This window comes from Salvelinus sp. IW2-2015, linkage group LG6.2, assembly GCF_002910315.2.
Source record: "Salvelinus sp. IW2-2015 linkage group LG6.2, ASM291031v2, whole genome shotgun sequence".
Taxonomy (NCBI): Eukaryota; Metazoa; Chordata; class Actinopteri; order Salmoniformes; family Salmonidae; genus Salvelinus; species Salvelinus sp. IW2-2015.
Genome location: NC_036846.1, coordinates 4,180,641 through 4,205,371, shown reverse-complemented (window position 1 = coordinate 4,205,371; position 24,731 = coordinate 4,180,641). Strand labels below are relative to the sequence as shown.

General features: G+C 43.8%; 1 protein-coding gene across 1 annotated transcript; it reads right to left on the bottom strand.

Annotated features, from left to right (window-relative positions):
* Nucleotides 1–13,148: 13,148 nt before the first annotated feature.
* LOC111965721 (cystine/glutamate transporter) lies at nt 13,149–23,394 on the bottom strand. Its single transcript, XM_023989977.2, has 12 exons — nt 21,523–23,394; nt 20,231–20,357; nt 19,143–19,258; nt 18,744–18,869; nt 17,720–17,819; nt 17,514–17,558; nt 17,282–17,405; nt 16,538–16,641; nt 15,961–16,057; nt 15,015–15,164; nt 14,563–14,740; nt 13,149–14,264 (listed from the first exon to the last, which is right to left on the bottom strand). The coding sequence occupies exons 1-12, from the start codon at nt 21,803–21,805 to the stop codon at nt 14,209–14,211; spliced, it is 1,506 nt and encodes a 501-aa protein (XP_023845745.1). The 5' UTR covers nt 21,806–23,394; the 3' UTR covers nt 13,149–14,208.
* Between the last annotated feature and the right edge of the window lie 1,337 nt (nt 23,395–24,731).

Sequence of the window (24,731 nt, the reverse complement as noted above, 5' to 3'; positions counted from 1 at the left end):
TTTCTCCTCTCATCTCTCACTTCTTCTTTCTTGCCTCCCTCCGCCTCCATTTTTTTTCCCCTCCCTAAACTTTTTTTCCACTTCATGTCGAGGTAAATGGCGCACTAATACTGGGGTTTGACGGATCCAAGGCCCATGCTGGGTTTTTGGAGCTCTTTGCATCTTTTTTGAAGTCCGGGGAGATAAACACTCTTCTCTCGCTTCTCTCTCTCTCTCTCTCTCTCTTCCTCTATCTCTCTCATCCTCTGTCTCTCTCTCTCTTCTCTCTCTCTCTCTCTCTCTCTCGTCTCTCTTCTCTTCCCTCTCGTCTCTCTCTCTCTCTCTCTTCTCTCTCTCTCTTCTCTCTCTCTCTCTCTGTCTCTCTCTTCTCTCTCTCTCTCTGTCTCTCTCTCTCTCACTCTCTCACTCTCTCTCTCTTCTCTCTCTCTCGCTCTCTCTCTCTTCTCTTTCTCTCACTCTCTCTCTCTTCTTAGGGAACATTGCCTCCCCTGCTATTCCATTCATACTGTGTGACAGGGTGTAGAATTATTCAGAGATTAAAAATGTCACCTTTGTCCCCGCGGTGCCAGGAATAAGAAAAACATTTCATCACAAAGTCAGTAAAAGTAACAGCATGACAATCAAAAACGTTGGCCTGCCACGGCTAGAGGAACGTGTCAATCAGAGTCTCTTTAATGTGGGTAAACTCTCAGGCTGACTCAGAGAAAGGTCAAACTGTTAGGTAAGGAAGAGCAACAAACCAATGGCTTTCTCTAAACCAGGTACAGGATGGCTGTATAGCCACTCTGGGGGAGGCACGCACAACGTTTACTGTAGATTGTTTGAAGTACACAAAAAGTCACAAGATAGAGATACATGCACACACAGAAGGGACTGGGTGTCTTCGTGTTTGACTGGGTCTCTGTTTTGGTTGGAGGGAGAGATAGAGACGGAGGGAGTGTGGGTAGAGAGCAACAGCAACCCCGTGAGAGAAAGGAAAGGTTGAGAGAGAGAAAAACATCCATCATAGAGGGATAATGGAGACCTTTGCGATGAGGCTCTTTGGGCCACTGAAAGGTTTCAGCTGTCTCTGGAGTCCATAATGACAACCTCAGATGCACACACACACACACGCACACACACACACACACTTAAGAAATCTGACACACACACACACACACACACACACACACAAACACACGACTAGAACATGGACACAGGAGAGCAGTGACAAAGTGAACCGCCAACAGTCTGATAATGAGTAATGCCAAAAGCACACTGAAATTACCCCCAATTAATATTTCATAGGAAGAAGGTCCTATGTACAGCAAATAATATTATACTATATATAATTCATACATGTGATTATAAAACACTGTGCCTAATCTGACCGTGCTTGTGAATGTAGTGAGCAGGATCACGTCGCATTATATTTGTGCAGGGTTGAAACAGGTTGAAACAGGTTGAAACAGGTTGAAAGAAAGGTACACTATCTCTCAGTTCTCCTGTGGATGTTCTGTGTCGCGTTGGAGGGATGTGAGATTCTGCGTCATCAACGGCCTTAGTGTGTATGTCTGCAGTGAGATCAGAGTACAGCTAAGAGCCAGCCTCTACCACGGTATTCACTCTCCATCTGTCTGTCCTTCTTCTTTAATCTCAGTCTAAATTGTTTCCCGTCCAGAGCTCCTTCTGCTTTATGAACGTGAACGAAGAAGCCTTTGAAGCAAGGCAGATGCTGTGGTTTTATCCAGGGGCTATGCCTATCCTTAATCTACAAGCAAGTATTACAGAAGATGCTATGAAGTTCCGATTGAGAGAAGCTTTGAAGCCTCGCCTCAGGATGCTCAGGGTCATTGTCTGTACAGCAGTAGCGAATCTCTCTCACATTACTGGCTAGTCACTGTATCCAGTATGTTTACAGGGCATCTGTGAGCAAATTAAGCTGTGTGTGATAACAGTACACTGCTGCCTGCTGTACACTAAGTGGCACCTCTGATATCTTAGAATAATTCCAAATGAATGATTGAGACAACACATCATCTCTCCATCGGGCTCTGAGGCTATTTGGTGCTATGGCGTCAGTGCCCTCTTAGTGACTGAGGGGGATGTGTGGGTGAGGTCAACGAATAGGAGTTGACATTTGCTGAATTAATTTATCTTTTTATTGACGGTGGTTAGAACAAAATATCTCTCTTCCTCTCTCTTTTCACCACTGGCACCCCCCCTCCCTCCTCCCCACTGGGCAGTCTCTCTTCCCTCTCTTCCTCACACACACAGTTCTCTTGTCAGCTCAGATTTCTGGCCAGTGTTTGGCCATGTCTTTGTGGTGGGTGCTCCGATGCGCTTTGGTATGTTGTGTMTCTGTGTGTTGTGTTTCTGTGTGTCTGTTTCCTGTCTCTCTGCTCTCCCCGTCTCATCTCTCCTGGTATTTCTGGGTTAGTTCCGTCTCTGCATCACCCTGCGGATCCAGTGGCGCGTCTGACAGACTCCCTCAAAGCGCCTCTGAACCAGACTGATTGGCTTGGCCTGCTACTTCTGAGGGAGCATCCAGTGTGGGCGGACACACACACACACAACATCCGGATACACTGTCACAGGGTTGCAGTGAACGTCGGTGCACTCTTAAACAAGTGCTGTTGCCCCAGAGGAAGTTATCAAAAGAGTTCACCAGAAATGGAACAAGAATGGGTGGCACCCAATCTGGCCGCACCCCACACACACACACACACACACACACACCACAGATGCGAGCGTCGCTCGGAGCACTCGCAGAAGCAACGTAGAACACATACAGTGACAACATTTACACACAGAGACAAATCTTGACTGAAGTTCTCATGAAACACCACCCATGAAAGTTCAAGCTGCCCTGAAGACCCTAACAGAAGGCATTGCCCCCTCTGCCCCTTCCTCARCCTCCTGCTCCTCTCCTGCCCATTGGGATCAACGAGACACTTTGCCCTGAGGTCAGAGATCACAGGAGAAAACAGATACAAAGAGAGAAGSAAGAAAAAATATCAACCGATCAACCGAGGAATCTCTGTCATGGAGCCTGTATACTTCCGAGTGTGATTCATGTTTCAATGACTGGAAATTAGATGTAACCGTGATAGAAGGGGCTCTCGCCGAGAYCAGCGTTTAGTTCTCTGGGGGAAGAGTGTGTGGGCTTGACTGTGACTCTGACTGTGACACAGCCTGAACAGACCAAAGGTCAGTTCTACCTCCCATGCCTAGCAAATAAACAGATATTGTTATATAGAAATGTGGCTCAAAATAACCTTAGACATGGGGCTAGTGGGGARGGATTTAAAGGACAGACAGTGACCCCAGGCGTAACCCCCTTTAGATCAGTGTGTGTCAGAGTAGTGAACGTGTCTGACACACACTGATCTGAAGACCGTTGCGATCAGAGTCACTGTCCGTCCTTTCAGGTAGAGCCTGAATGTGAGGGAGTGTTTAGTGGATGGTAGAGATCACTTCAGGTCTGTGGTATAGGAAGGTGTAAGATACATTGGGGTAATCAAAACAGTTTTCAGTTCGGCATGTTGTTGTAACCAACTCTTAATAAAATAGAACATGGAGTGAGGTTGTAACAGTCGTCAGACTTGGTGATATTTGAGAATGTTCATACTGTTTTTGTGTTTACTTCAAGGTAAACACAAATCACACCCTCATATATGTGTTATGTATTTTAGTGTGTGTGTGTGTGTGTGTGTGTGTGTGTGTGTGTGTGTGTGTGTGTGTGTGTGTGTGTGTGTGTGTGTTTTTAACCAGTATCTAGGCTTTAGCTTTCTTGTTGTCCTCCTAAATCCCCTCGCCCACTTAGCTTCCTCGGTGTAAAAAGGTGGCCAACTGGAATCCAACCCTGAGTGAAGCAGGAGCCAAAAGCAGTGTCTGAAGTCTGGGTCCCCTCCTTAGTCTCTGTGGCTAACACGCTCACGGCTCCACATCTCTTTAGTCATACCCTGTCATCAATCACGCAGGCAAACTACATCTCCCTTTTGGGGGTTTTGCATTGTTTCGGATGGGGTTGCTGTGTATGAGATGCATWGTATTTTACAGTGTTATTCAACTGATATTGTGATCTTCTGTTTTCATGGCCAATATGYGTTTCCCTGAGATTGTTGTCACCATCACTGTAAGCCAAGAAGCCATGGTAACAAAGTTAATCTTACACTCGCCTCCATATGTATTTGGACAGTGAAGCTAAAATGTTTKATTTGGCTCTATACTCCAGCATTTTAGTTTTGAGAATGTCAGCTTATATTTGAGGGTATTGTTATACATATCTGTTTTGCTGTTTAGTGTCTTGTCCCCCCATTTGAATCAATAAGTATTTGGACAAATTCACTTGTATCAATATGTATGAAAATACCCTCAAAATAAAAGGTGACATTCTGTACTGTCGCCTCATATAAAACATTTGACATGACATCTAAAATGGTGGAGTATTAGAGGCACGTGTTGTATTGTAGCTTGACTGTCCAAATACATGGAGTGGAGTGTACAGTATATGTGAGGTATGGACCAATATGTTTAGAAAGCCCCTCCCTGTACATGTTCACAAGTAAAAGCTAAACCTCTACACCTGACATTCCTAGGCTAGATGTGTTTCCATGGTTTCAACCCCCATGTTGAGCATCAACGTACATTGTGTGGGGACTAATGTTCATTTGTTTCTTCAACCTGAGCTCTCCACAGATGTTGGGGCTCCAGCTTTTAAACAAATCGGGTACTCTATCTCTCTCTCTCTCTCTCTCTGTGGCAATCAAACTCTAAAGCAACAGCATGAAAATATGAATTAATTTGTGTGGGCTGATTGAACTTAAATACGATTCCCCCAAAGACAGTGCAACCGATGCCGGCCTCCCTCGCTCATCAGGCCAGTTTGATCGCCTTTTCATGTTGATGTTGTGAGCATTTCAATATTTGCCCAATAGCTGRTACCCTTTCTTCTCCAGCTCTACAGCACAGTTCCACATTCTCCTCAAAATGTAATMGGATCATAAATCAAAGAAAGCATGAGTGAAGATGTAAAAAAAGAGATTCACACAGTAGCTGAGAACCTTCTAGCAATTCAGACTACCATCCTACACTTGTAATTGTTTTAGACTTTTAGCTGAGAATCTGAGGAGGCGCCCTTAGTTCAATTACACTTGTCAGAGTATGAGAGGGGGCGGCAGTTCTGCACTTTTCATGGCATTCAGTCTCTCTCCATATCTCTCTCTCTCTCCCTCTCTCTCTTTCTCTCACACTTTTAATTTGATTCTGCATATTACTCTGACTCCTGGGGCTGTTGTTGTGCCTCATTTGASGTGAGGATTTGCCTCTCCCTCTCTCTCTTGATCTCTCCCCTCCTCATTTAATATCTCCACATTTCTTTCTGTCTCTCTTTCACTCTCTCCTTCCCCTCTCTCTCTTTTTTAGTCATTATTAGTGGAATGTAACTCCACTCGCAGTACTGTAGTCTGTGATCTACCTCTCAGAAATAAAGAAAAATACCATCATCTATCTCTCTACCCTCAACATGTATAGTGTAGTTGTCTATATGTCCCATCACAGGAAGAGCTGCTACGATCACACACATGACGTGMATTTAACAAGTGACATCAATAAGGGATAATAGCTTTTTCACCTGGATTCTCCTGGTCAGTCTGTCATGGAAAGAGCAGGTGTTCTTAATGTTTTGAATTCTCAGTGTATATTACAGTACACACATAATGGGTGATTAGTGGTGTTTGTTCAATCATTCCCACAAGTCTTCAGGGCAATTTGATGAGCCTGAGGAAGGAAAGTTGATGTTTAAATGTCTCCACCTCCCCAGCGCAACAAAACAACTCAACTCAGTGCCATTCCTCTTTATAAATGCTTTTTATAAATCCTAAGTTTAACTGAGAGATAATACATAAAAAACAGAAAGTAATATTTTAGATATTTTTTAAACTTTTATACATTTTTTTTCTTGCATTGATACAGTATACTGTACAATGGCCTGGCGTTCCCATCTTCCCTCCCTCTGTAAGGGGCTTTGTAGCAGCGTAACCGGAGGTGTGGGAGGTATTTGGACCACTCAGAGGCAGCTTTGGATTGATCCRGACTGGAAGAGCAGGATTCTGAGGATCATCCTGGATGTGGAGGGCAACGATCTGAGATGAGCCCTTACAAACTCCCAGGTTCAGCTCAGAAATACACACACGCACACAGTAACCTACACAMCACACCTGAGCTCAAACCTTATCACACACATACCTACATCTGCCAGCTCACAGAAGGTCAGTGATTGTCAGCACAGCCGTCCATGACATTCCCCCATTCAAGGTAGTGACTGTAGTTAGGGGTAAAACATATTTCCGTATGAAAGCCTTTATCTCTGTCTTCTCCACAAGAGAAAMCTGTTATTCTGGGTGATAAATGTATGCAGAGCATCAGACTCCTGTGGCAAGACCTGCAATAAGATAAGGCCCTACTCTCCAGAAAAATACATATTTCTGTCTCAGTATTTGCATGTGTGTTTGTGAGAGAGAGAGATAGGGGAAGAGAAAGGGGGGGGGGGGTATAGAAATAGAGAAAGAAAGAAATAGAGAGAGAGAGCGTGAGGTAGAGAGAGGCAGAGATAGAGAGATTGTGAAGGTTCATAAACATGTTTCCGCTTCTGTCTCTCCACTACAACCTTTACAGCGCTACAGAGATGGACAGGACTGGTGACTCCTGTTCGCTTTAATAAGACTCAAACTCAGTCCAACAATGGCCATTACGATGTCAGAGACYCACAACAGGCCGCTCTCACAAGGAACCAACACAAAGAGTCCAGGAGGGCAGGGAAGCTGCAGTAATGCTACAGGACAGAACACAGAACAGAACACGCAGCTTGACCACCAGAGAGGGAGATGGGGTTGTGGGGTAGAGACGGGTTTTCATGTCTACATCAGTGTGTGTATGTGTGTGTTTCAATGTATGTGTGTTCTCTCTTATAATGACCTCATTTGCTCCAGAGGACCCTGCTATAATAACCTATATCCAGAATAGGACATGTAATCCATGCAAACAAATCACCTACGGGAGTACGGGCGGTCTGAACCCGGTCGGACTGCCTGGACCGTGTCCTATTTCATTTGGACCGCGGGGAGCTGAGCCAATAGATCACATCGCCAACAGAGAGGAGCCAGGGGAGTCAACATGTGGAGCCAATAATACCCCAATAACCCCAATCTTTATTATCATTACCATCAGGGGACCACCACAGGGGAGGAGGCACACACACACACACACACACACTTCATAGCAGCAGAGTGAATATCCACCACATCCCACACTTCATCATTTAGAGGCCAATCTCATTCCCCGGTGTTATAGCAGCATTTTCCCTTTATTATTGTGTTAAACAGGATAGATGTTGGCATCATAAATCAAGGGTGAAAATGAGCTTTCTGAGCTGCATGGCAGGGAGAGGACTCTAAGGACTTTAAATACATTTACCCCCGAGATCAATTTCACCTTGCATTGCCTCTTTTTTGGTCTACAGGAAAACTGTGGGTTTCAGTTGGTGTGTGTGTGTGTGTGTGTGTGTGTGTGTGTGTGTGTGTGTGTGTGTGTGTGTGTGTAGTGTTTGTGCGGCTAAACGACACCACCAACGTGCGTGCAGAACTCTTTTTCCCGAAAATATTCTTGTCGGCCATCTTCTCACACGGGAGTTTTTCACACACACAATTGACTGCTAATGTCTACAGTATCCACTGGGATTGTATTGGCCCCCACTCATTGTTGGCACATGCTTTCATCAATGCAAATAGTCTGTATAGCCAGTGTAGCACGATTTGATCTTAGTCTTGTATTGACACTTTSCRTGTTTGATGGTTCGTCGGAGGGCATAGCGGGATTTCTTATAAGCTTCCTGGTTAGAGTCCCGCTCCTTGAAAGCGGCAGGTCTACCCTTTAGCTCAGTGCAGATGTTGCCTGTACTCCATGGCTTCTGGTTGGGGTATGGACCACTTTTTTATTGACCGAGTCACTGGTGCTACCTGTTTTCATTTTTGCTTCTAAGCAGGAATGGTCAGATTTGCCAAATGGAGGGCAAGGGAGAGCTTTGTACGCATCTCTGTGAGTGGAGTAAAGCTGCTCTAGAGTTTTTTCCCTCTGGTTGCACATTTAAATTTGGTAAAACAGATTTAAGTTTCCCTGCATTAAAGTCCCCGGACACTAGGAGTGCCGCCTCTTGATGCGCGTTTTCCTGTTTGCTTATGGCGGCATACAGCTCATTGAGMGRGYTCTRAGTGCCAGCKTCGGTCTGTYGMGGTATGCAGACAGCTACGAAAAATACAGATGAAAACTCTCTAGTAGATAATGTGGTCTACAGCTTATCATGAGATACTCAAAACCTTGAGACTTACTTAGATATCGTGCACCAGCTATTGTTTGCATATATGCATAGTCCGCCACCCTTATCTTACCAGACGCCGCTGTTCAATCCGGCCGATACAGCGTATAACCAACCAGCTGTGTGTTGATAATGTCGTCATTCAGCCACGACTCCGTGAAGCATAAAATTTAACATTTTTAATGTCCCGTTGGTCGTCGATTTTATTTTCCAATGATTGCACGTTAGCTAGAAGCACGGAAGGCAGGCGGGGGTTTATTCGATCGCCTACAAATTCTCATAAGGCAGGCCGACCTCCGTCATCATTTTCTCCATCGTCTCTTCACGCAAATGACAGGGATTTGGGCCTGTTCCCTGGAAAGCAGTATGTCGTTCACGTCGGGCTCGTCATTCTCGTTAAAGGAAAAAAAGTGTCTGCCAGTTCGTGGTGAGTTATCGCTGTTCTGATGTCCAGAAGTTATTTTCGSTCATAAGAGACAGTAGCAGCAACATTATGTATGAAATAAGWAAACAAATAAGTTACAAACAACTCAAAAAAACAAACATAAAAACACAATCGGTTAGGAGCACGTAAAACTTCAGCCATCTTCTCCGGCACAGTGTTCTATGGTTGTGTATGGACTGGAATAACCCAGGTCTAAAATGGCCTTTATAAAAACAGCTAAGCCCTTTTAAGAGAGTGAACAGCCTGGAGCGAACATGTGCACACCACACACACACACACACACCACCACACACACACACACACACAACACACACACCACACAACACACACACACACACACACACACACCACACACACACACACGGGGAACACACTCTGGCCTGTAATAGCAGGTAGCCTGAGCCTAAACCACCCTGACAGGTCAAAACAGCCAAGCCCGTAGGTCATATGCGTGATGTTGGGCGTTCTGCTTTCATGGTGTGTTTGTGTCTGCATGCATTCTTACATCGTCATGTTTTCTTAGCGTGGTCACATCTTGTTTAGAGTTCTTGTTTAGCAGTACTAGCTGCCAGTCTTGTTTAGGTTATTTAGTCTGTAGCAGTACTAGTCTGCCAGTCTTGTTTGGTTATTTAGTCTGTAGCAGTACTAGTCTGCCAGTCTTGTTAGGTTATTTAGTCTGTAGCAGTACTAGTCTGCCAGTTCTTTTGGTTATTTAGTCTGTAGCAGTACCAGTCTGCCAGTCTTGTTTAGGTTATTTAGTCTGTACAGTACTAGTCTGCCAGTCTTGTTTAGGTTATTAGTCTGTAGCAGTCACGTCTGCCAGTCTTGTTTAGGTTATTTATTTGTAGCAGTACCAGTCTGCCAGTCTTGTTTTAGGTTATTTAGTCTGTAGCAGTACCAGTCTGCCCAGTCTTTGCCAATGAGCTGACGTGCCTGGACTGTTGATTTGGGGGGTGGAATTGGTGAAATTCGTGTTGGATGGGAACCTGCCTGCATTGTGTGTTGTGCATCTAAATCAGATGATATTTCCTCTTCCCTTTTTGCTTTTCTCCTCTCCWTCTRATCCTCTTTCCTCTCCTCTCCTTCTTATCCTCTTTCCTCTCCTTCTTATCCTCTTTCCTCTCCTCTCCTTCTTATCCTCTTTCCTCTCCTCCCTCTTTCTCTCCTTTTTCTTCTATTTTCTTCTCCTCTTCTGTCCTCTGCCCTTCCTCTCCTCTTGTCTTTCTTCCCCTGTTCTCTCTACTCATCCCTCCTATTTTCTCCTTTCCTCTCTCTCCTGTCCCTTCCTCTCCTCTTGTCTTTCTTCCCCTGTTCTCTCTCCTCTCCTCTCTCTTCATCCCTCCTATTTTCTCCTTTCCTCTCTCRTGTCCCCTCTCTCCTCATCTCCTTTCTGTCTCCTTTCTCTCCTCTCCTCCCTGTCAAAGGAGCAACACTATGGCAACAGTGAGTCATCCTCTATAACACAGCCAACCAATTAAACGCAGAGTTAGTCTTATAAAAAAAAAATCACCTCTTTTGCCAGGCAACAACCAGTGGTGTTCCAGAACTTAATTTACATCAGGAATTACCTGCCACTCCACGCTAGGCAGCCACACGGTAATGCCATGGCACACTGAAAGAGGGCATGTAAGATTATGTGAATATGTGTCATTGCTATGACTGCACTTAAATGCACTCCACAGACCTTTTAACTGGTCTAGACTCTAGACCATTCATTCCAACTGGCATAATCATGTGAATGCGTGATTCTTTTAGTTTCATTCACGAGGAGCAGGAAGCGACGTAAAGTAAGCTGTAGAATATTACAATATTTTATTATACACTGTGACATCCACAGTAAAACGAACCTGAAAGTGAATTTGCATTACAGCACAACATGAACTACAGTCACATTGTTCTGATTAAAGCTTTGTGACAATGCATTTAGCTCATAGTGCCTGCAGTGTGTGTGTGGGCGTGTGTGTGTGTTCATGCACCAATGATTAACCCATTAAGTGACCCGAGGGCAGCCGCCCAGTCCTCTGTTATAATTAGAGGATCTGTCAAGCAGGGTGGATGTGGACCATTCTATCCTTATATACTGTGTGTTCACTATTACTCACTTCAGGTGAGTCACAACGACAGTCGCTCAGTCAGCCACAGTGACAGAACAACACCACAGGCCTTTTCCACACACACGTGGCCGCACATGTGCAGGCATGCGTTACATAAACAGCATTACTATAAACTTGAACCTAACTCACACAGAGAGAGGAATCAGGCACACAGAATCTTGAGAGTGGGTGGAACCCCACCACCTYAAGGCATCCTGCTCTTTTAATGGCAGTGTCTCACAACCCTTCAGGCTTCCACTATACCCCCTACACACACACACCTTTCAATCCCCACATTCCGTCAGCAAGATTAGTCATACTGGGCCAGTAGACTGACTCGCCCTCAAGGGGTCTGAGTCACACTACCGCCGCCTGATAGAGCTTCTTATAAACCTATTACACCATGTGACCTCTGACCCCACAGTAACAAGGTCACTTCCTGTTAGAGGTCACCTACATCTCAGCCCTCTGGCATTCCAGCTATGAATGAACCTCTCTGTTTGTTTTGGTCTTTTTTTCTATTCTCTATTTCTCTCTCTCTCTCGCTCATTCTTTCTCTCTCTCCATATCCTGTCAGTACTGCCCTCTCTCTCTCTCTCTCTCTCTCTCTCTCTCTCTCTCTCTCCCCATCACTCTATCCCCTATCTTCGGGTTTCACTGTGGTCTCATTGAACGGAAACAATGTGTTGTTACTACGTGGTTGCTATGTGTGGCCTGTTGTCCACTGTGGTTTATTTCATGCATATCAGTTTATATCATCCACTCAAAATGATAGTTCACCCAAATTACAAAATGACATAATGGTTTCCTTACCCTGTAAGCAGTTTATGGACAAGGTATGACGTTGATTTTTACCTGGCCACTGTTTCAAATGCTATCTTTTCAGCATMTGTGGCACAAATCCGATGCAAGTCAACGGTTTGCTTGGTTCGCTTCGTCACATCATCTATAGGTAACTTCATTGAGTTACACAATGCATTTTTAGATACGTTTGGATGATTTGGACCCGCAGCGCAAAAATGCTAATCCATAGACTGCTTATAGGGTAAGGAAASCAACATGTAATTTTGTAATTTGGGTGAACTCTCCCTTTAATGAGAAAAGAAAGAGGAATCCATTTTGTTTGCATCTAGAAACCTACAATTGTAGTTGGATAGAAACATTAACATTCCACAGAAGTACAGTAGGTACGCCAATAGGACAGGGTCATGGTTTCAACCAGAGGGAACAATGTTTACGTTCCTTATTCCTGCCTGGAGCAGAGCGAGGTGGAGATGGGCTGTACAGATAGAGTGACTCAGATTTAAATGTCTCATGTTTAGTCTCCTTTTACCAACTAACTTCCCCTCACAAGACTGTTACATTGCACTGTATCGCCCCCTTGTGTCTTTTTAGTAAACCGCAGGGGTAGAGGTGCAATGCAGAAAAGGATGCTGTGAGCAGACATCGGGAAAAGAGAGAGATTGTGTGTGTGCGTGCGTGTGTGAGCGTGCGTGCATGTGCGTGCGTGCGTGCGTGTGTATGCGTGTGTTGCTCAGCAGAAGGAAAGGTCAGACTCAGAGACAGTGCTGAGCAACATACAGGAGAAGGAGAAGCGGAGATTACACAGACCTGCCAACAAGAGGGAGATTGTAAGTAAATGAAGTCATTTCATGTGTCAACATGATCTAGCCATATGTTTCTAGGCAACTTCTCAATATAATGCACGATATGCAAGTCATCTTAGTAAGATGGGAATGCAGACACACACACACACTAGCTCTCTCTCTCAGTTGGGCAATGTGCCTGGTCCTGGCTGTGCAGTAGCAGGGGGAAGCTCTCTTTCTGTCTCTACTCTGGGCTACTAGCCAGGACTCTGGCAGTGTGCTCACTCARATGTGTGTGTGAGAGCATTAGCCTCTGGTACCCAGCCAGCATCCTGGCATACAGGATGTGAGTGTGAGTGTGTGTTTGAGTGTGTGTTTGTGTGTGTTTCTCGATGGAAAGGGTTTCTGTTGGTTTCACAGCTTGAATAACCCTGGTGTGAATCATCTGTGGTAATAGAGCTATTCTGCCCAGTGCGTTTGTGGCTTAAATTATGCCAGAGCACATGCAAACACACACACACACAGATTCTGCACATGGTGTGGAAACTGTTTTACACGCAACCAACGTCTCTAAAGGTTTCCACCTCACCAAGAGAAAATAAAATCTTTATCCCTTGTGCAAATTGTGTAATTCATTGTCTGCAGAATACAAAAGTAGAGTTTCTCTCAGATTGAAAAAAATCTGTTTTTATTTTCCCATTAAATCAGATGAGTTTTTCTCAGGTTATGCAGGACATCATTTCTAAACATACGTGTGTTCAAAAAATGGTTAAATATAAAACTGTATCCCGTTTATGTTCGTTGTCATTTGTGTAAGGACATCATGTTTCACAGGCATCTGTAGATTGAGTATGAATCACACTTTACTGCTCTAATGATGCTTACATATGTGAAGGGAGTGCTTGTCTTACTCAGACTATAGAACATACATCAATTAACACTCACTGATCTGTCTTCATTTCCTAAAATTTAGAAATAACTATTGGGTTGCCTACGGTACATACTGTGTACATCCTGAATGATCTGGCGAAAACTGAGTATCCAGTGTAATGCTAATGCTAGCAGTGGCTAATGCTAGGTGTAACAATGACTGAAGCTAGGTCTGAATGTAACTAACACTAGCTGTAATTATGGCTAATGCTAGCTGTAACAATGACACAAATATAACTGCAATTGTAGCCAAAGATAGTTATACTCCAAGCTTAKAAGGACTCCCTGGCATCTTATCAACAGTAAAAGCTGTTGCATTTCTAAGAGGCTGGGCTCCCACTGCACACTYGAGCCGTAGGGTAGTGGTTACAGAGATGGATTACCTACAAATCCCACACAGGGACACACACAAAGCACACAGCCTCACCTCCCTCCCTGCCTGCCTGGCCACTCCATTTAAAATACTTGGGTGAGGAGAGAAGAGAGAGTATTCAGGCCGTTTGAATTGGTAATGTGAAATGTGAGAGCAGAGCAGGGCTAAGCCTGCCTAGATAAGGTCAGCAGGATGGGAGAGTCATAATAATGTATAATGTGAAATGATACAATAGAAGAGGCCATCGGCCATGATGTCCTTGGGTGTGGAGCACATGAGGCTGCTGAGGAGAGGACAGCTCAAAAGAATATGGCCTGAACAGAGCAAATGGAATGGCTTCAAACACCTGGAAACCATAAACCCGATCTCGTTCTCCTGTGGTGTGGATGATCATAAACACGGATCTGGTGTGGGGATCTGGTCTGGTGTCAGTGTTCTGCTGGGATCACCTCCAGGAGGATCTGGACAGATCTGTTAAAGGAATCTGACGACAGAATAAAATACACAGAAAAACAATTATGATGCCATTGTGGTTAGGACAAGATTATTTGCAAAGTGTCAAAATGGACACATTATTGGTATTAATGCAGCAATTACAATAGGYTGCCATGCTGAAAATGTTTTGGAAATTGTTTATATGTTATGGTAAGCAATGCATGTATAGTTTCATGGTCCACTGAAGCACTGATCAATCCTTTGCAGTCTGTATGTCAGTAGTATGTATGATTTTCACTGTGATGTAAAGTCCATGTAATGGCTCCTACGTGTAGGTAGCGTGTTACCTAAACCCTTCTGTAGCCACTTGGGTCTGCGGTCAAACACAATGAAAATATAGTAGGCTGGGATTCCTGTTAGTGAGATGGCGAATCCTATCCCTGTGTTGACGGGGTCGGAGTAGAGAGAGAGGAACACCATGAAGAAACAGGTGAAGGAGAAAATGGCCGGAATGAAAAGAGGAACCTGGGGAGAAAGACAAAGAAGTACASAGGACTCAAGGATCAATTCCGTAAAGCGTTCATTAGTTGACTAAGACAGCCATCAGACAGACTCATGCTCTATTTGTGTGTCCATGTGTGCAAGACGCTTGCATATCCGCGGCTCCTGCATCGGCCTCCACAGCCGCATGAAGTGGCACCGAAGGAGAGATGTCATCATCGACTTCGACGTGTGTATGTGAATGTGTGTCTGTGACTACATGCCTGTCTGTGTGTGTTTTCACGTGTGTTGGACTGACCTTGAAAGGACGTGGCATGTCAGGGCGTGTGTATCTCATGTAGATGAGGCCCAGCACAGCCACGCCAATGAAGAGCCAGCGGAGGAAGCTCATGAAGTTCAACAGGCTGTAGATATCTCCCACAAACAGCTGGAACACCGTCATAGGATACTGGAGACACACACAGAGAAAGAACACACACACACACACACACACACACACACACACACACACACACACATAGAGAGAGAGAACACACACAGATCCAATGAGGATTACGTAGAGATGCTAAAAGGCAACCACAAAGCAAGTTAACAGTTAAACATGCAAACGATGAGTTCAGGAAGGAATGCAAAGTATTAATTGTGAACCCTAAAGAACAGGGCCCAGATTCACAGATTTGCAAAAACRTAAGACGCTTCTTAAGAAAAAAAATAAGAAGTTKATTCGTAAGTGCAATTCCTCAACAATATCTTAAGATTGAATGATTTTCTTATGAACTTCTCAAATATCTTCTCATGAATCTTCTTAAGATGTGTGTTGCTAGGCAACCAATTTAGCTATCTAGCAATGGCAATCAAATTAGCATATTTCTTACTGAGATTACGGTTCTAAAACCTGTTTAAAATAATCAATAGAGAAACATTCAGACAAAGTTTGTGTGAATTTAACATGGTCAATTGCTTTCATGAGCTTTTTCTCTCACTGCCCTGAGTTTAAGACAAGGGTTTAGCTTCCAAGAACTTTATTTAAAAAAATCCAATTTCTTCTTAACTTTTTGCTTAACATAAGAAACAGCGCAATAACATTTCCAATAACCTTTTTGAGGAATAGCAACTTTGCTTAACTTTCTTCTTACGTCTATAGTTAAGGAAAAAATTGCTTCTTWAGGTTTTGTGAATCCGGCCCCTGATCTTCATAAAGACAGTAAACAATGACATGTGTATTTTTTTTATGCTTATCTGACCAGAATGATGACGGCTGCCAAAGGTGTGTGTCTGCGGACGTGGATCATGGACAGAACCTCAGGGAGATGGCCTTCTCGTGATGCCACATAAAACATTCTAGAATGACCAACACAATCTTCAGGGTTACATGAGAAAATGTGAAATACTACTAAAAACAACACTTCACCATCATCAGAGCCAAAAAAAAMCAACAACAAAATAAAATATATATAATATACTGTATTATTGTCACATACACTGGATAGGTGCAGTGAAATCTGTTGTTTTACAGGGTCAGCCATAGTAGTACGGCGCCCAAGAACTCACTCTTTTGTTATTCCTCTATTAAAAGTCGGCAGTGTCTAAGTAAAGCAATGTCAGCTATTTTGTTTTCACTATACCACCATACTGCGTATTCTATGTTCGACCTCCACATCCAAACTTCTYCATAACACAGTTTGGCAGTTGAATGAAAAAAAAAGTGGTGAGATTCCTCACGCACAGTTGTGTGTCAGGGAGGKAAGGCATTTTGTCATTCTCCTTGGCAGGAAAAGTTAGCCGAGGCTGTGGTTTGACACCTGTGTTGACGCAGCCCACCTTGAGAAAGCGAATAAGCAGCCGTTCATCGTACCGAAGCACGACAAGGCTACAAATATCGGCACTGCCACCGAAAGGTTCCCCATCGTCTTCTCTGCAAATGTCTGCACACAAAACAGACAGAGAGAGAGACAGAGAGAGAGAGAAATAGTATGAACCAAATAGGGACAAAGAGATACAGAGAAAGATTCTCAATTCACTGAACATCTAGTGTAAGAACATTGGTAGCTAAATGCATTCAGTCTTTTCTTAAGAGCAGCATCACCGACCTTTTAAACTGTAATGAAACAAACTCCTTTAAAAAGGCCTGATCAGATCAGAMCCCTTTTAGTGAATGAATCTRCCCCTACACCAAACTGGCCGGAGAACAGCGTGGCAGACTAATTTTAGGCTCTGTCTAAGACTATGCAATTTACACTGGACCTAATGTAATTATTATTGAGAGGGATGGACTGTGTGGAATCACATTAGTCCATACTGGGAAGCAGAGGTGTTGGGCTTGGCATCCCACTAATGATGAAAGGTTAAGAGCAGTTTAGAGTGCAGGAAAGCAACACCGCTGATCAGTCACTCCTCAGAGCTAGATGGAATTAGGCCCAGATGACCGAGGTGTAAGACTGCAGTCATTACACCTCAAGTGTATCAATACATCACGCACAGAAATCTATAGGACTCCGGGGGGGGGGGGGGGGTAGTAAGATCAGTGTCAATGAAATCGGACAGAGAGTTTGTTAGATGCCTTACCACGGCGACGGATTGCGAGGCCAACAGCTCCTCTGCTGACATCACAGTGTAGTACGCCACATTGGTCAGCACGTAGCCGGAAGTGACTATCGCCATGGAGATACAGATGGCCAATGGCACAGTCCTGAGGATATGCACAAATTTGAGACCGACAACCCAATCAAAATATAACTTGATCTCACCTTACGGTCAGGCAAGCCGGTGTAAATTAGATATGAAATGAGAAACTCACTTTTCTGGATTCTCCACTTCCTCCGTCACAAAGTTAAGGTAAAACCTGTTGGATAAAAGTTTGAGATTTACAACAATATGACATTAGGATACAGATAACAAGAGCTCATGACAAGTCAATAATGCATTACACCTGTTGGCGTTATGCAAAGTGTKACCTAGAATTAGATATAAGAGCTAGTTATGCTATAAGAAGTCCARACCTACCACCCAGAATAGGCGTACATCCCAGAGTAGAAGGCCAGAGGAAGACCTGTGAGCTTGATATTACTGACCTCAAACGCATTCTCAAAGTTCTTAGTCTCCCCTGTATGCACACACACAGAGTGAGACACACACACACACACAAAGCAGGAATTACACAAACACCAAAGAATACCGATTCTAGTTGATTGTTTGACTAGGTGCATTTTTCTAAGTATATCAGCATGGGTATGTGTAAGAATGCACCCCCAAGAGCATTCCAATACAATACACACTTATGTAGTGTATTTCTGTCCAATGGAACACACTTCCAAAGGGGCAGATAATAACCCTCTAAAAGCAGAAATGCACTGATGTTCAATGAACATTGGTATGGCAGAACATAAAGTCTGTTAGCTATGTATAGGCCTGCAGCCACTCTGTAGTTAGCCTGTAATGTGTCYACCAGGTACTCTATAGCCATTACACACTGTGGAGTTGAGTTTAATCGTCTAGTTAAAGTACACCTGGTATCTGTGGAATGTCCCTGTAACAAACAAACAAATATAACCCTATGTACCACAAACGGGGTTTCAAGGTTTTTGATGAGAGAAAGAGTGTCAGATTCAATGTGATGTGAGCATAAGCATGCCATTTGTGTTGTTTTAATCCAGTGTAAAATATATGATGATGGTGATGGTGATGATGAGGATGATGATGATGATTAATGTGATAATGAGGATGATGACGATGATAATGATGATGAGGATGAATGTCATGATGATGATGATTAATGTGATAATGAGGATGATGATAAGGATGAATGTTATAATGATAATGAGGATGAATGTGATGATGAGGATGATGATGATGATGAGAATGATGAGGATGATGATGGTGATGATCAATGTGAAAATGAGGATGATGACGATGATGAGGATGATAATGAATGTGATGATGATGATTAATGTGAGGATGAGGAGGATGAGAATGAGAAGGATGAGGATGAAGATGAGAATGATGGAGGATTAAGATGACGAAGGCTAACCTCTGAATAGCATATAGAGGCCAGGTACGATGATGATGGCTATAGCCAGCAGCTTGCAGAAGGTGAGGAAGATCTGAATCCTGTTTGTCCAGCTCGTACTCATACTGTTGAGATACATCACTGACGCTGTGGAGTAGTACACACACACACACACACACACACACACACACACACACACACACACACACACACACACACACACACACACACACACACACACACACACACACACACACACACACACACACACACACACACACACACACACAAATATACTTTATGTGAAACTGACCGGTATCTTACATTCAGCTGAACCATCTCACTGATAAGCACTAAAATCCTATATTCCAAACGTTTGTTCAATTCAATATAATACTGTAGCATAAATCTTAGACATACTTATTCCTATAGAGGTGGCCAGTTTGATAGCAATCTCTGGCACTCCACACGGCATGAATATAGGCTCCAGGATATATTGTCCGAAGGCCAGGGATATCACTGCCAACCCTGCAGGTCTAGAACAAACAACACCATCACACACAGACCCCAAAACACTGACCCAAAAATACACATGCAGCCAACACGTCGACCGGAAATGCTGACGCACAAAGCTGTGAGATCTGGGGCCGCATGCACTGTTCAGAGTGTTGGGAGCATTTMACCTCCAACTGACCTGTCTTAAACAACCTCACACTTGTTTTTTAACAGTCAATTAACTATTATTACTGATATTCAGTGGTTACTAACTCAAAGATGTCTGTTAGATTCAGTTGAGATAAAAACATTAAAAAAGATATGATTATTATTGATATGAAATGGATACAATAGAGATAAAGTACTTAAAGTACATTGGGTACAAACACATAACTAAAGGTACTCTGTGGTCCAGAATGAAATGGCAAATGTTATGTATTCAAAATATCTGGAACAAATCTGGTCAGACATGTAGAAGCTAATAACCGTTAAACTTAATTCTCAGAACACTGAGACATTATTACACTACACAGCAGGTAGACGTACACACTAAGTATCTAAAATAGCAAACGCACATTTCTTCCACATGTGGAAGTGAATCAATTCCAGTGTTTTCTATTGATCTTGGCTCTAATAAGAATCTAATAACTGTTTCCCAGTCGGTGGGCTCATCCCCGATCACTGTTCATTTCCCATATACCCKAAACCATACGTCCCCCCTAGCCCGATGATACTCTGCAGTACAGRATAYTATAGCAGGTTTGTTTACACTGCTCTGCTACCACYGGTATCAACYGACTAGGATGGGATCAGAGAGGCTTTACTACCTGTACAACACTGAGATCAACGCTAGAACGCCCCTCCCCTTCTCACAAACAGACAGTATAGAGTGATATGCACACACTGTATTGCAAGTGCCTACCCCACTTCCTGCCTCTGTCTCTGTCACACACACACACACACACATACACACACAAGATACACACACAATAAATACTTTCACACACACATACCTGATGGCGATGATGTCAGCCCAGAGACGTATGAAGGCCATTTGTGGTCCAAAGGCCTCCAGAATATAGGTATAATGTCCTCCAGATTTCTTGATGCTGGTTCCCAGCTCTGCATAGGACAGGGCCCCTGGGATAGGAGAGAGGGAAAGGTTTAGGACAGGAAACTGGCTACCCATCTGCAACAACAAACAGGTAAGTGGCTACTGTAAGAGGAKAATGTGATTCCTTGTATTTTTCATTGTATGCATTGTACAGGTGTAGGACCTCAATTTCATCCCTCTTTTTGCTGAGAATTTTCCAGGAGATGCAGATGAGCTTCGTGATTTACATAAATTGACTGAATACCAACACTAACATARGGTTATATTAACCGTATTGCACTTTTCATGTAGCCTACTTTTGGCCAGTTAATAGCCTAACCACTGCTCAAGAAACATAAACGTTCAAATTCTGTTGCTGCAGGATTATTTTGCTGTGACAGTATAGGTCAAATTACAGGGACACTAGGATTTTGTCATTTTAACGTGTCTGCGTGCAATATGAAGGAAGTTAGTTAGCATTGACTCACAAACTACCGCTAACTTCGTTCCTACTACTTGCAGAGAAATAAAAATGGTATCCACGAGTTCATCTGACTCTGGGTAAGTAGTATCCCTTTAAGATCCTACAGCTCTGTGTGTGTGTGTGTGTGTGTGCGTGCGAGTTCACGTCTGTCTGTCTGTCTGTCTGTCTGTCTGTGCGTGCGTGCGTGCGTGCGTGCGTGCGTGCGTGCGTGCGTGCGTGCGTGCGTGCGTGCGTGCGTCAGAGCGAGAGAGAGAAAGAGAGAGAGAAAATGCAAGATAGGTTAACGTAAAGGGTAATTGAGGTTTCAGCAGTTTGATGGTTAGTTAGAAGGCAGTAGCTACAATAACGCTGTTGTAATTACAGTTTCACGATGAAATAATACTAGGGTAGAAGCGAAAGCTTTCCCATAGCAGCAGACAGTTAGCAAAGTTCATCCATCCCCCTAAGCTTTAAATCACATTCATTGTCTCAAGAAAAGCTGCTTTACAAGTTTAGCACTTTGTTTAAGGAGGCATCAGCTCTAGTGTCTTCAAGGAAGGGGAAGCAAGGGAGTCGTAACCCAATAGACTGAACTGCAATAAAAACACAAAAGCTCCTTCCCCGTACCTTCAGGTCACTGGCATCATAAAACCCCTCTGCACACCTTTACTCAGGTCTGTCTCCTTCCTCCCTGCCTCTCTCCCTGAGGAGGTGGGGTGTCGTCGTGGCGARAAACACGTGTGACTCACCAAACAGAGACAGTACTCCACAGGCGATCCACACCACCAGAGACATTCCAACACTCCCAGAGTTCTTCAYGATTCCCTTGGGAGAYATGAAGATTCCRGCYCCGATGATGGTCCCTATGATGATGGAGATTCCCCGAAGRAGGGTCACCTTCTTCTTAAGCTCTACCTTTCCGTGCAGGGCGTCAGGGTCCTCTTTTGGGACAGGGGTATCCCCTGGGTGTCCCCCATTTTGGGGGGTGTTGTTCACCCCAGTCCCCTCACCATTAACTGACCTCCTGGTCATCCTTGAACTCTCTTACACACACACACACACACACACACACACACACACACTCTCTCTCTCTAACACCTGCAGTGTTTCTCACACACCCTCTCTTCAACACAAGATATGTCATAAACAAGCCCCTCACACTCCCTTCTGGCACGCTAGGTCCCAAATCAACCTTAGTGTTTTTCCTTCTGTCTTCAGTGACCTGCTGTTGAGACTACAGAACAGTAAGTTACTCTGACAAAGCAGGTTGTTACTGGTCCTGCTGTGCAAATAAACTTCTATTACTGGGAGCTAGACCAAACCTCTGGGGAATGGTCTCTCCTTCTCTCTCTCTCTCTCTCTCTTAGACACACATACGCATGCACACACTAATCTCGCTCTGAAGCCCCACTCATTCAGTCGATCTCTCTTTCACTCTCCCGCTTTGTTTCACTGCTTCACACTTTTCTCTCTCACCATATTTTGTCTGTCCTCCACTAGTTCTGTCTGTCTGTCTCACTCTCTGTCTCTCTCTTCAGCATTCCCTCTCTCCCAAACCTTATATTATCTGGCTGGTCCCTGTGCCTCCCTGAAGAACCAGTCTGGTAGTGTTTCTGTTGTGAGAGGTGTTACGCTGACCCCCTCTGCCTCAGGATGTATCTAAATAATCACCTGCCAACACCACACTCCCCCTTTGGAGGCTCCAACACAGTTCTCCCAAAACAAAAGGGGAACAAGAAACTAGGTTCTGTCACCCAACGCTAGCTGCCTGGTCAAACCCCTCTGACGTCACATGACGCATGTCAATCATCATCAACGCCTACGGTCTGGACTTGTCATTGACCACATRTACCACAACTACCCTTGTGAATACACATGGCTTCCAGTAAGATCATACACAAAACCACACAATACCACACTAAGCAAACACTAACAACCAAGTAATGACAAAAGCAAACAAACAACCCCTTGATTCAAGCAAAGTTTAAAAGTTGTAGGGGCATGCCAATATTTCCTCAAACACCTTTGTTTGAAATATTGASCCAACCAATCATATAGGTACAGCAACTGTATATSTTCCTGATAAGCTGCCAGACAAACTGGGTCAGAAAACCTGMCTTGACATAAAAAACTTGGGAGTTCTAGGGCAAGGTGCCATATCTGGTATGCAGGTGGTATGCAGGTGGTCCCATCTGCCTTCCAGCGAGTCAACAGAGAACACCWGCAGAGGGAAACTGTGTAGCATGCTAGTAAGTGTGGGGAAGGTYTAGCCAGAAAATGATGCCACATTACAGCTGCCTGACACTTATGAGAAGCCAGGTGATACGTGGATACAAAATATGTTAGGTAGAGTGATGTACCCGAGGTACAGGAGGCTGCTGAGGGTCATAATAATGGCCGGAACGGAGCAAATGGAAGGYCATCATACACCTGGAAACCACGTGTTTGATGTATTTGATACCATTCCACCTATTCCGCTCCAGTCATTACCACAATCACATTCTCCCCAATTAAGGTGCCAACAACCTCCTGTGATATAAAGAGGTACGTTTTAATGTCACTTTAGTTACGGTGTACTAGTGCTCAATTCGAAGCAACCTTGGTCAGTGATTTGTTTCCTCTTTGTCCAAAATAACTTTTCACTTATCTAGAAGTTGTAGCTTTTTTGAATGAATAGACATTCTAAGAATTCAGAMATTCTCCTGAAATCAAACACTTTGAAAAACATTMAATCATCCTCCAATAGGCTCMATGCATTATARCGCTGCCAACGTTKTAATTTACTTCCGATCGGGTTGATGACTTCCGGAGCGAGTTCTGCTATTGTTTTTATCATTAGCTTACTAGCTGTCGTCGATGCCTTTCTGACTGAAATAGTTCGCAATGACTACGTTTAAATTACAGCCCCGCGAAGGAGGTGCTAATGAACATTGTTCAGTGACTCYGTGTTCAATTTCTTCCAAATGTAATGGTATTGTGAGCTTCCATCGTTTCCCGGTCGATGTAGAGCTCAGYAAAAGGTGGTTGGTGGCAGTACGTCGTGACAACTTTGCTGTCACCAAACACACAAAGGTGTGTAGTACACATTTCGTCGAAAGTGATTTGTTGAGGGAAAAATTGGGGGGCGACAATAGCTAAAAAGAGGTGTTGTTCCTACTGTCTTCGCGTGGAACTGGCAKATTCAAAAGAGACCTGGTGTTTGGGAAAGAAGACTGAAACCTCCTGCTCCGACTGAGGGGGATGAAGAACAAGGTGCGCTGCCTATGGACTGTGCCGTCTCTGATCCGGTCCAGAGCATGGGCCAAGCCTGTGTAAATGTACATGTGTTTATTTGCTAGCAGAAAAATAATAAATTGTTTATCTACGACATGTATCAATCATTTGTGTTGTAGTGAATATCAGTTTGTGTGGAGCTTGTATTGGCTTTAATTAGGCAATGAGTTTAGGGGTGGGGGAAAGAAATCAAGTAAACACAGAATAGCCAGAATGCAAGATTGAATACAATGTTAGAGATGTGTACATTGATTAACTGAACTGTTGAACATTTGCTGAAATATTTTTTTTTTTTTAACAAATCTATTCTACTGTAGATTTCTTCACAAGAACATCAATACTTATTTTTCATAAACCACTAAACTTGGCACCCGTGCAGGGGATCCATTCAGGTGCGAGATAGACACTTCTGCAAGTAGTGGTAAAAATAAAAGTGGTAAAAATAAAACTCTTATAGTTTTGAAACCTGTGATCTTTATATATCCTTTCAACTAGGATGTCCCCTGTGCACAGATGACAAAGTCACACCATCTACAACCTGTAAGAAGGATTTGACCTTGCACCTGCCAGTAGTAAGCATGCGATCTCTCCAACTTCAGCTCTCCATTCTGTATCTTCAGGTAAGGGCAGTCAACATCACTTGGTATATTTGGGCACTTGACCTCTAAAAGTCCAAAGTGTGGTC